At 34.0% G+C, this 13097-nt stretch overlaps 1 protein-coding gene across 1 annotated transcript in view; it reads right to left on the bottom strand.

The window, feature by feature from the left end:
- Positions 1-5858: 5858 nt before the first annotated feature.
- Positions 5859-13097, bottom strand: part of LOC119633306 (eukaryotic translation initiation factor 5B) — a 33037-nt gene continuing 25798 nt past the window's right edge. The window contains exons 4-9 of the mRNA XM_038026798.1: positions 12958-13092; positions 12676-12866; positions 7129-7275; positions 7009-7075; positions 6135-6473; positions 5859-6052 (exon numbers count right to left, since the gene is read on the bottom strand). Of these exons, the coding sequence (XP_037882726.1) occupies positions 5918-6052; positions 6135-6473; positions 7009-7075; positions 7129-7275; positions 12676-12866; positions 12958-13092 (1014 nt within the window). The 3' untranslated portion in view covers positions 5859-5917. The remainder of the gene's footprint in view (positions 6053-6134; positions 6474-7008; positions 7076-7128; positions 7276-12675; positions 12867-12957; positions 13093-13097) is intronic.

The raw sequence follows: 13097 nt of genomic DNA, 5'->3' as shown, positions 1-13097 counted from the left end.
AATCCCTTTCGATTTTCTAACGAATTTTTCCAAGATTGCGAACTGCAGACGCAACTAAATTATTTCAGATCCTTCAAAAGAAACTTTTTATAGTGGTCGCCGAAAAGTAGACAAGTTTTTGTTTTGTGTTAGGCAGCAAAAACATGGACGCAAAACAATTGCGCTTAAAAGTAGGGAAGAAATAAATTTCATTTAATTATTATTATCACTTTTTTGTACTCATCAGCGACGGAGAAGTGGAGTACATGTACATGTTGCCAAAACGATTTCGAGACACCATAAAGTGTATACATTCTTGATCAGAATCAAATTCTACGCCGATTTAAATATTTGCATCCTTGCAGTGTTGACGGTAAACACTTTCCTGGTCGCAAAAAGGAAGCAATCTGCTTCGAATTCGGCAGAAACATTGGAAATTCTTGCACACAGGTTGCTACAAAGATTGCTCCAAATCACACATGACACATAAAGTGTCAAAACTAAACCGTTCCAGGCACGTTTGTCAGTCCGTCTGCCTATCTGTTCGTTAATTGCTGTGGAACGGTGATGAGTGTAAAAGATTCATTCGCAGGCGAACATACTTTTTTTACGTATTTCATTTAAATATACGATAATTTTGATAAAAAATACGAGCTTTGATCAGAAATTCTTACCGTTTATTTAAATAGTTTTGTTATGATTTGCTTTAGAAAAGCAAAAGATTTATTTATCTTAGATTATTATTAAGAATTTATTAGAATTAATTTAATGTTCAACGGCTACTTGAAAATACTCTTGTCAGCTTGTAAATAAGATTCAATAACTTGGAAAGATATAATTAATTTCTGATTATGTAAATTTCTTTAAAAATTATTTCACCTCAAAAAATTTTCATTTATTGTTTAACTCTCTTCTTTTTTTTTAAAACAGAAATATTTTCTGCGTAATTTATTTGTTTGCTTTTCTTTTTTTACTTTATAGTCTTCTTTTTTTTGGTAATTTATTAACCGCGATACCGTTTGTTGTTCTTTTAGTTACCACTTGTTGAATAATGCGTCGCCGATTGTTAAGCACATTGACTTTTATAAAGATTTTGATCAGACAACCAGTAACCATTCGTTGGAAGGACATCGGCTTATAAATTCTCATAGATGCAAAAGAAAAAAAAAAAAAAAAAAAATGATAAGAGAGAAAAAGAAAGAAAGAGAGAAAGTGTGAAGCTTTTCCATTTCGTATTGATAGTAAAGCTCTTGCGTAGTAAAGCGCAAATTTCGTTTTAGTTTATATGACTTGATAGATTTTATCAATGAATAATATGAGGCTGGAGTAAGATGGTGCGGGGTAGGGTGCCAAAAAAACGAAAAAAAAACTCATAAAATATATATAATAAATTTAGCGTTTTTATTGTCCTAAACCTTGCTCTAGGTATTTCCAACATTTGTTGCTATTCGAAGGAAATTAAAAATGAAGGATAAATGTGGGAAATGGATGCATTATATGAAGAAGACTTTCTGGAAAAGTATTAATGCAGAAAAATAAAAAAAAAAAAAAAACAAGTAAGAAAGTTATATTCGGTCGTGATCGCATCTAAAAAGAAGAGAGAGAACTAAATTTTCAAACTCTATATCATTGGATGGACGTGGCTGATTTCTTCTTTTTCCAGAATAAAAATGAAAGTTGATGTGGTGTATATGTTGCACTTTATGAATAACAAGCAAAAAACTCTCAAAGCATGTGTTGCTAGTCTCTTTGCACGTGCAGTGTCCTTTCACCGGTGTAAGTCATTTAATTTGTGAAATAATTTATATAAAAATCTTCCTATTATACTATCACATAAAGGTTGCATTTAGGTTGCGGCTAAGTTTATTATAATAATAATGATTATAATAATTGCATTTATTATTAGTTTAAAAACAAGTCAAAAGACTATAGGGGTCAAGCACTCCATATCACCCTCATATAACTATTACTCATATAACAATTTTCTAAAATAAAAAAAGTGATCGATCCGAACCATTTTCAACAGCGGTCATATAAGTTGAACAGAAGAAAAGAGGACAGACGGATTGATAGCCCAACTTAGACTGATTCCGAAAGTTATTCTGAATTCATCGGTATAATAAAAAATGAGTCTATCTCAAGTCCTCCAGGATTTTGTATGGATCCGCACAAACTTAATACACCCTTAAGAAAGATAAAAAGCGAATGAGTCAAATGGCGCACAATGAATGCAAAATCCAAGTGAAAAGAACAAAATTGCAACTCAAGTGGCATCATATGCTTAGGAATATGTGAATAAGGAACTTAAATACGAATCTAGTCCGAGAAGAACCTGAGCTGATGAAGAAAACGCAAAACTTGTTGGAAAAATGACTTTATTTTTCAGCAAAGTCGTTACTTCAGAGATTAGTTTAAATTAGATTCTAACTTGGCATCGATATTGATCGGAATCAGGGATCTTTCATATAAAAATACTCGATCCCAGAGTGATGAATTTTTTCAATGTTTCCAAAGTCTTAGTTGGCACTCAAGTAATTTCTCCCGTTAAAATTAAACTCTACAAGGCTGATGTTGCGATTGAACAGTAACAAGAATGTGATTGCGAATTGTGGAAATGAATTATCAGTTACACGATCAGTATCCTACAGAATGAGAAATGTAAAATACAACAGCTAGCAGTTTCGATGCTTTCAAATACCACAATAATAATTTTCTTATTCTATTCTGAACAGCCAGAAAGAAGTGAATAAGTAAGTCCCGGATTATTTTCTAATTTACATTCAATGAAACTGATCTCGTCTATTCGTAAGTCTTTCGGCTGTTCAGCGGCCAGCACTTTGGTATATTTATTTTTGTTTGCCTGCTTACTCGCTTGTCTGCTTGTTCTCTTGTCTTCTCGTTTGACGAGCTGTGCGCTTTTTCGGTTGCTTGCTGCCCACCTCTCGTCCGCCCGCTTGCCTTCCTGTTCACTTGTCGCTCAGTTCGCTTGACATCTTGTTAACATTCTTAAAGTGAGCTAGAAGGCTGCAAACTGACACTTGTAGTCTTACCATAAATTTGCGCATCAAATTTTATAAGGAAATTGATCTGGCCAACAATGCAAAAGCAGGGCGACTTATATGATTATTGATGAGAGCTACGGTAGATACAGGTTCCTAATCACACCCGCAATCACTAAAGTAAATCGAGATTTTTATAGATTTCTTCATGTCACTCAGTATCCGAATACCTTTTAATAAATGCAACAATATTTACAATGTTTTTTAAATCAGATATTTGCGGTTACACCATAAGCTGTTACTTTTTATAGATTTCCATAGTGGCATTGCTAAATTTTAAAACCATTAGTTTTTTCGCCATAGTGTTTTAAGTGCAAGTGTTTTTTTGCCATACATTAAGGATACATATTTTATTATTCAACTCGTGCAATGCCACAGAGAACTTAACTTGCCAGGAAACTAAATTGAACAATTCAGTTGTAACATGTAAGAATACGTGTCGCGGATGGCCTCATTAATACGTGCTTTTGATGAAGATAAGACTGAAGAATCGATTTAGTTATATCAATGTATGGGTTGTTGGAATACTCGAAGCAAGAAGAAAAATGGGAATAGGAAGTATACACTTTACATGTGGCTTTTAAGTCCTCAATGAATGGTGATAGAGAGCTCCAAACGTAAAGGTGCCTAAAATAGAAAAAGTTAAAAAAAAAAAAAATACAAAAACGAACGTTTCTGGAAAGTAACTTTGGGAAGAAATCACCGGAAAGCCTTTTGTAGGTTTTGATCTAAGTACAGCAAGGAGAGTCGTTGAATGGAAGCCATGTGGTCAGAGTGCTAACTTAAATTGTTTGTAGGGTATTGAGGATTTAATTTTATTCACTTCAATGCATTTGCCGCTAGGCAATGGAAATGAAACTGCTCTTGCTTATATTTCTTTTCATTTGTATGTGCGCATTTACACTGACGCACATACATATTGAATTTAAAAGTTAGATCATATATGGAGGCACAAAACGACGTTGAGTTTAGGTGACACACGCAGATAATTATCGATCTTTTAAGTTTAATATGTATGAGGTCGAGTCTACAAGGAATGAATTTCAAAAAACGTTAGATGACTTTTAATCGTTAACGAGACAATTTTTTTGTCTTTCTCCTCTTTTAGAATTGAGCATATCAAAAAGGAATGATTCACTGTGCTGTGCTTTGTGTTGACAGTTCCCAGAAAAAGGTTTGTCTAAAAAATCGAATAAAAGTTCAAATTTTTCAAAATCTAAACTATGATCCGATTGCAAGTCCATTTTTCTAATGCCTGTTCCTTATTGATAAAGTTTTGTGTATCTGCGCTGTCTTCCGTATATTTCGCTCATACCTTTCAGTTATAATAAACTTAAATATAAACACAGTTTTTGCTTGAATATATTGTTGTTGTAAATGCAATGGTAATTTCCGCTAATCAATATTTTATTATATCCTACACCCCAAGTGGTGTAGGGCATAGTAAGTTCTGTGCGGATTTATGTAATTTATTAATGCTACCCCATATAAGGATTCTCATGCCAATTAAGTCTTTATATAGCAATGTAACTTTTAATGTTTTGAGACGAAAATTTTGTAACCATTTTCTATGGCGTAAAAATGAACTGCAGCGAATTTGGATCACTTTGGTCATTGGAGTCCAAGTCCAAGTCAAGTACTCTGAGGACCCAAGCCGGGCGACTCGTTTTGGTCCTACATGTTGTGAGGACTAAATCGTATGCATATAGCGTAGATCAAGTAATGTTACGAGTTGTCATATTTTTGGTTATAAGCGTATCATAAGTAGTAAGCGAAGATTAAGTCTTGTTATGAATTGTTATATCCTTTCTTTTTATTTTTCATTGAACATTATAGGCACAGCGTCGCCCATTGCGTAGTTGAGATAATGATCGAAACGTGAGGGAACGGTGAAAGATCACATTCGAAATACGTCAACTATTTTACTTCGCTAACCGATTGGCGACGCCCCCTTAAAGTCGGACAGACGTGCAGAGGAAAAGATGAGACATCCTTTTGCTGCCTGATCGATCCGATCGTCCGGGCAACATCACGAAAGAAGCCTGTAAAGAAGCCTAGATGAACATAGTAGGAGCGTGTACGACTCAACTGGCTAGACGAAAACCTTGTTGAAAGGAAACAATGTTTAGTGCTCCATTGAACATAGCCATGTTTAATGTTCGATTGAAAGAAGTTTCGTTATATTTGAAATAATACTCTTGCTTAATGGATAATAGTCGTATAGAATTAAATGAGTTGTCACTGTTTACGCCAATAGTCGATTTCTCTGACGTTGAAAATCTGATCGTTGAAAGTAAGACCATTTTGGGTACTAAAGAGAATTTTGAATGCCAAAGAGCTGACAGTGAATATTTTTTATATATGTTATCAATAAAATCAATGAAGGACTGCTTTAAGCAAAGTAAGGTAGGGTAATGATCGAGTTTGCCCAACAATATTATCTGTTTAATTGTTTTTATTTCAAACCATTTTCTACACTATTTAACGAAAATCGTTGCACGATGCCCATACATTTTCCTAACTTAAATGCTATGCTTATCAATGAATGGTATCGAAAAATTATGATAACTTATCACACTTTACTTCTGCACAAATAGTACTCGCCTGGATAATGAAAAAAAAAATCGCAATCAGAAATTTTCCATTCAATTTAATTAAATCATTATATGGTTAGAAGGCATAAATCGATAATAATTTCAATAAATCAAAACTGAATTTGAAGACAGCTGCTGCCATTGTAAAAAGCTACAAGTGATAGCAATAATAACAAATAAATGTTATACACGTACATATACGATTGAAATTTCGATGAAATTACGTTGGGAATAAAAATGGAAATTTTGTTGTAAAATATTTTTGTTACGTAAGTGAAGCAATGTTTAAGGCTCTTCAAGATCGTGTTCGTAATCTTCATGGCCTTCTCCTTCTCCTTCGGTTTCCTCTTCTTCGACTATTTCTTCCACTCGTTCACCCATTATTATCTCCTCAGCCAATTGATACAGTTCGCGTATATCCTTTAAAGAAGAAAATTATTATGTTTATCTTTATATATCGTTATGTATATAGAAAGGTAAGGTTCTATTTTCTTTTGCTTACTCTAGCGTTCCTTAGCTGTAAAATTTTCTCATCTTCGTAACGTAAATGATCGTATTGTTCTTTAGAGATTAGCAAACCACTAGCAACATCATTTTCTAATTCCTCTTGCAGCATGAGAGCATAACGTTGTTTAGCCATACTGATCGTACTGCCTTCTTCAAATGATTCTCCGGAGGACATATCAGAAGCATCATCTGAAGCAAGATTTTTTCGATTGTTTTCATGATCCAAGTCATCCTCAGTCAAATCCAAGCCGAAACCGGGTATATGTTCCACGCTGATATCGTCTTTATCGTGTTTGCTTGGCTGCTTCTTAGCCTCTGCATCTGAAGGCTCCAGCTTAAAATTTATCAATATTAAATAACAATTTTGAAGGGAAAAAGAGCAACTTGTAAATAACATTCTGATTTTATATAAAAAAACTGTGTCCAAAAAAATCATGGCTTAATTGTTCAGGTGATAATTATACCGTACATATACCTTTTGGTACAAGGTATATTAAGGTTGTACGGATGCGTTTAACGCCCAGAAAGGCTTGATTCACGCTTTATTATACCGTAGCTCTGAATGGATATAAGCTTGTCAGTCCCTTTGTCAGTTCTGTTTTGTTATATCAAACCTACTGGCCGCAATTTTTGACATATTCTGATGAAATGTGGTACACTGACGTGTTTCGGCCCAAAGATGAGTGCTATTGAAAGTGACTCGAATCGGACGACTTTTTTGTCTACTTTCGCTATAACGTCGTCACGTCTTGGAGAGTCATTACATGAATATTTGGGAAGTGGTTTAGGGTATTTAATGTTGGGCCGTGTCCAACTATAGTAGTTTTACTTATTTTTGATAAACATCGTTAGTTAATTATGTATAATACCTTTCCGACAACTTCAGGCGCCATTATTTGCTTCAGGCCCGGGATAGCCTTGGTTTTAGCTTTCTTCCTGGAATATTTCGTGTAAATATTAACTTAAAAGTTATGCTAATAATTGCATACTTTTCTCTTAAAATAGTTTGCATATCTTTGGGATCCGATGTAAATGGTGTCGGTACACGTAATGAACGCTCTTTCATTTTAGCTCTTTCTTGTTCTAAGAAATTTTTAAGATTCGCCTCGCATGGACGCCAGTCTTCGTTGTCGATTCTGAAAAAAAAAAATAAATGTTTTCCATAATTCTATTAAATTATTTTAGGATTATTTACAATTATTTTCCTTCTACTTTATAGTCTTGTCTTGTTGTTGATATTAAATAAAATAAAAATTGCGGTGCAAAGCGATTTTATGTTGGTTGGTGCCGATCTCGAATATTTCCATTTTTCCACCGAACTTCATATGCTCGACCTTACGAAAAAGCGACAACTATCAAGTTAAGGTTTGTTGTTTTCATTCTTTAGCTAGAGCCAAACTTGACACATAGTGGACTTTATAATTGCAAGAAGAAGTAATGGGCTTCACCACAAAAACCTTAAGTTTATCAAAAAGTTAAAAATTAATGTCGGATGTGCCGAGCTCTTGGAAACGAAAAATAAGCATATGTAACTATATACTTATAGAAAATTAATGTGAAGCGATGCATTTTTCATCGTCTTATCCATCGGGACTGAGCTGAATAATTCACGTGTCGTCATCCGAGTTTCTCAGTGTTAAGCAAAGATACTTGAATCAGGTCACTTGAAAACCATAGATCAAAGTAATTCTTAAACCCACCTTCTTTGAAAGGGCCAACACTTTAACTAGATTGTTGGAGATGTCAAAACAGCTAACAAACAAACCGGATTTTAGCCAATTTACTTTTTTTTTAGCACGCAATACGGTGCTGACCAGGGAGGAGTGTGGAAAGATTTAGGCGGTATCCCCAGCTTAGTGGTGGTCGGTACGTGCTATGCTTTTGCGAACTGGGCATTCACTATAGCTAAGAGATCATATGTCAAATGCTTTGAGATTTGAACTCGGTTCACTATTACTGTGATCAGTACTTAACCGCGAAAATTATCTGCTACATTAAAAATGCCTGGCCCTGTTTTCGCTCTAGCTTACCATAAAGCATTTGCATAAACAGTCTATTTATATTAATTTGCGCACTTGTACATTTATGAGCAGGACGGTCATCTTTCAAGCGTAGTATTTTTTGTGCGTGACTATAGGAATCGCAAATCTTTTTACATATTTATTAGTTTCAATTGTCTGGACTAAGCTGATGCTGTTGCTTGGGAAAACTAGGCATACGTTAAATTATTGTTGAGAACAAACCCAAGTTCGTAAGTCGCGCATGTCCTTTATGCCTGCCGGCAGTGGGACTTTCAGAGCAAATTCGCAAATTAAAAACTTCAGCCCAACGGGAAGTCAAACAGAGAAAAATCCGGGAATTTTAAATTGTTTTTTTCCTTAACTTGAAAATCGTGGTGCATCTTACTTCGATTAGGACACTAACATAGACGTTAAGATCTGGTATAAAAACAGACTAACGCTGTTATTAACGGATCACTCAATAAGTTGGTAGGATTGTCGGAATGTCACAAAATTTTGATATATTTCGATTAAAAGTGGAGACTATCTAAAAATCACATGGATTCGTCAATAGTAAGGACTTCTATATCATATGTCATCTTACAATCATAATGAGCGAAGTGTTAATTAATAAGAAAATTAGCGACAGAGTCGTCAATCCAAACTTTTTTTCATTATTAAATGTAATTAAAATAGAAATGCTAACCAGGCGTATATCGTCTGGCTTTTTGTTTAAGGTGGGCGAAAGGTTTTCCTTTCACCTATACATAAAAAAATTTTTCTAAAATTTACTGCTTGCTTGCAGGAGAGAAATGTATGCAAATCTTTTAACTACGCGTTTATAATTAACAACAAATTGATTTTTCTTAGTTAGAAAACAAACAAACGGCTTTTATAAAAGCATGAAAATATTATTCATTTTTCTTAGCTGAAAAGCAAATGACTTTTATGAAGTAATTAAAATTATTAATTATCATTAGAAATGTCATATTTCAGTTATTGGATAACGAATACGAAGAATCGAATATGGAATTGAATAGAAATACAAAATCCTTCGAGCCTTTAAAGCACGTTAAATTATTGCTGTTATTAATAAAGTTCTGCGAGAGTACAACGTGCTACAAGCTAATGAATGGATGATACAGTTGTGACAAAATCTACTTGAAAATGGACGGATCCGTGCCGAAAGATACATAGGAAATGTGCAAAACCAAAAATCAGCCAAGCACTGCCAAAAACTTGAAAATGTCAGAAGACCACATAACTAATAAATGGTCTCTTCAAGGCTTACAATGATGTTGATCTTGCTTCATTAAGAAAGCAAATTATATACCAGTTTAATGATTTAATTCTTTCAAGTATTGTAGCTAGAAATTTCCATAAGATTATTGCTTTGAATGTTTGTTTCTTTATTTCTTCAGTTTTTATACCCATCACCAAAGGATTTTATTAAAACTTTTGCTGCGCCTAGAAGGAAGCTTTGGAGACGCAACAAAGTATATATATTGTTACGAAAATCCTAAATCCAGTTAATTTCAGCTAAGTGATTTTCCCTAATAATAAATTCCCTAAAGAAGGAAAAACGAAATGAGCATTCGCCGGCGCCTCATGCAGCTGCAGGCCGATGAAAACGATTAGAGGAAAAGCAGGCTAGGATTAGAAATAAAACCATAAATTTAGGTATAGTAATATGCTTGCAAAAATGTACATAAATAGAATATTTGTGGAAGGCAGAGTTAGTCGGGCAAAAACATAAAAGTTGAGAGTACGACCAAAATGAATTGTAAATATTTGATCCTATTGTTAAGGAATATAATTCTAAATAAAAGAACTTTGAAGAAGAACCGATTGCATCTTGTAAAAAGCGAATTTCATAACAATATCTTTATCAGCACCAAATTCTGAAACGAGTTGAGCATATATCCACCTGTCCGTCTGTGTAACGTCTGTTGCAAACATTCTCCTGACCGCATCGACTTCAAGTGGCAGCAACAATGTTGTAGCAATGGCAATAGCTTTATAACGCGCGAATACAAGCTTCAAAAACTCCGTAAAGTATATTAACTGTCGATAAGTTTCAAATTTACAATGCACCTAAGCATGCCCGTCTTTGAATTGTTCCTCTGTCCACTCGCCTACTATAATGCCTGTGCCATAAAAACTTTTATTTTGACAATAGAAAAAATCAGCCGCGTCCACACGCTTTGTTATAGAGCATGAAAATTTGATTTTACTACCTTTCTTTTCTAAAATAACAGTGATGGGTATAAAAGTTTCGGTCACGACCGAATATAATTTTCTTAATTGCTTCAATTTTCTTTTAATAAGCTAGAGGTTGCAATTCTCTGCTAGTTGTTCACCTGAAGCACATAGCCGCACAGTTATACCTATCGCACATAAATACTAAATGTGGACACAGAAGGCTTACATTTCATTGGATCTGCCCAAACAAACTCAATGTGCAAAAAGTAATTCATTATAAATATTGTATACATCCGTTACTATCGAAAGGTAGAGTTGTGTTCGACTTTTCCTTCCCTTCTTACTATCCAGACACAAATATTATGGATCCATTAAGCTTGATCCCCGTAAGTTTTTCAAGAAATCGATTTTTTTTTGCTTTGAACCTTCGTCTAAATACTTGGAAAAAATTTCAGTACCCGCAAAAAGTCTTTACCCTGAAATTTCGGTACTTTCCACACTCCAAAAAGAGTGTCTGTTTCAAATAAATCTCTGATGGGAAATTATACTTTCACGTCGTATGTACTGATTGTTAGTGCGTTTCATGGAGTAACAAGTGTCTTCAAACATCCTTTATATTGTTTTAAAAGATATTCCGAACAAAAGTTCTTCGAATTTCAGTGCTTGTGTGAAAAGGACATAACCTTTGGACTTAGCGACCGACATTACGGTGTGCAATTTTAGTGACTAGAATTCTAAAAATCGTTTTTGAAATGGACATTGGTAATCAATCATACAACTTTGGATTGAAGAAGAGCGGCCTTTGACAGGTGCTGCAAAAAAAAAACTTGGAGAAAAAATGGGAAGGGCAGGAATATCTAAACCAGGAAGATGGATTGTTTTATGATCTCAGAATTGCAGACTAATAGAAGAATATAATAAAAAATGTACTGCGATCAAAAAACATGTGTGTAGCATATGTCAAAACTTTACACGCGTTTAACTCGGATCGCAGAATTCTTAAAGTCGACAAACAGCATAATGTATCTTTTTTTCAATTTTTCTTTAAAACAACATTTTATAGTGAAACACATAGGCTTGCTTCGATAAGTTTTTCACTCAAACACTCTCTAATTACGCAAAAAACAATATTCCCTAGAACACCTACGTGTTTCACTAGATAATTTTTTATAATTCAAATTTGCCCCAGTTATGATGCTTGCCGCAGAGCCCCTTGAAACCCTTCTCTGCTGCTTTTCATTTCACCAAAAAAAAAAAAAAATGTCCCAAGAAACTTTTTTTAGATTGTTCCGGCGATTTATTTCCTTAAGCATGTATGTTGCTTACCGGCCTAAGGCTGCATCTCAATCTAGGCATGCTTCTGTTTTCATCCACCTATAAAATTTTCAAGACTGCAATAAAGAACCCGTAGCAGATGATAATCCTAATTTCTGCATAGCGTAAATCTGTATGAAAGTTATATGTGAAAGTGTTGTTGATTAGACTATTGATCTATTCGCCTAAATATCAACAAAGTGCCTTGCAAATTTTTTGTATTGAGTTGAGAGGTTCAGTTTAGAGGATAGCTTCCGTAATTGTTTACAAATAGATTTTGAACATACATTTCGCTTACGCAGGTAGTCATATACAATTACATTTCTCATTACCGTACAGTCATTAACACATTAAGCAAATCAGATTATGTTTGGTAGCTTTTCATCGGAAACACAGTTTTCGTAGAAATACTTTATCAATTTTCATTAATTTTGACTATAAATAAAACTTTCAATGTACAATGATTAGTAAGGTTTTACGGTTTTGGCTTTCCTTATTAAATTAAATAATTCTCGTGAAAGATGAGTTTAGTGGCACAATCACACAAACTACACATCGCGGCGCACTCATGTACAGCCGTGTATCCTCTCACTCTGTTTGCAAATACTTACTCCAGCATAACAGAATTTTTATATTTTATTTCTATATATATATACATATATATATATATATATATATATGAGGAAGCAGAAATTAGAAGCATGAATTGCTGCTTTCTGTGACGATTAAACTACAAAGAAAGCAAAAAGTTTACTGTTCTTATTCTTCTTCAAAAAAAACTATTTCCATAGGAAGGATGGTGTTAGGCGATTTATGTTGATGTCGCAGAGGAAGTTTGTCGGAAAACAAAATTGACAATAATAATAGAAATGGCATAAAAAAGTAGGAATTATATAATATTTTAAAAAAACTAATGAACCGTTGAATGTCAGTTTTAATAAATTATGGATCGTATTACGATCGTAAGGAAATTTTATTTCAAAGGAGCAGGAAAAATCATACAAAAAAAAAAACACTCACCTTAACAAATTCATACCCGCCACGGCGTCTTCCTGTTTGAATTTCTCTTCTAAAGCCTCTTGCTCCTTATAGCGTTCACGCATTATATCTATGTGCGCTCTCTCCTCCTCTTCATGCTGCAAACGTTCGCGCTCCCACTTAACACCTTGTAATTTCAAGCGTTCCGAATTCTTCTCTCGATTAGTCTTTAACTATTTCAAGTAAAAATTGGAAAATTTGTAATTTTTATTTTTCTTTTCAAATTAAAAGAGAAAACACAATACAGTAAACAAATCAACAAACCTTAGCTCTGGCTTTTTTGATTTCAACACTCGCTTTCTTATTGACTACAAATATAGGGTCTTCGGACAGTTCAATCGGAATGGTATCTGTTTGACCTTCAATAATTAAAATACGTTCACGTTCAAGCTCTTTAAGCTACC

This window comes from Glossina fuscipes, unplaced genomic scaffold, assembly GCF_014805625.2.
Source record: "Glossina fuscipes isolate IAEA_lab_2018 unplaced genomic scaffold, Yale_Gfus_2 2, whole genome shotgun sequence".
Taxonomy (NCBI): Eukaryota; Metazoa; Arthropoda; class Insecta; order Diptera; family Glossinidae; genus Glossina; species Glossina fuscipes.
The sequence above is the reverse complement of the archived record's forward strand: the minus strand, read 5'-3'. Positions and strand labels throughout refer to the sequence as shown.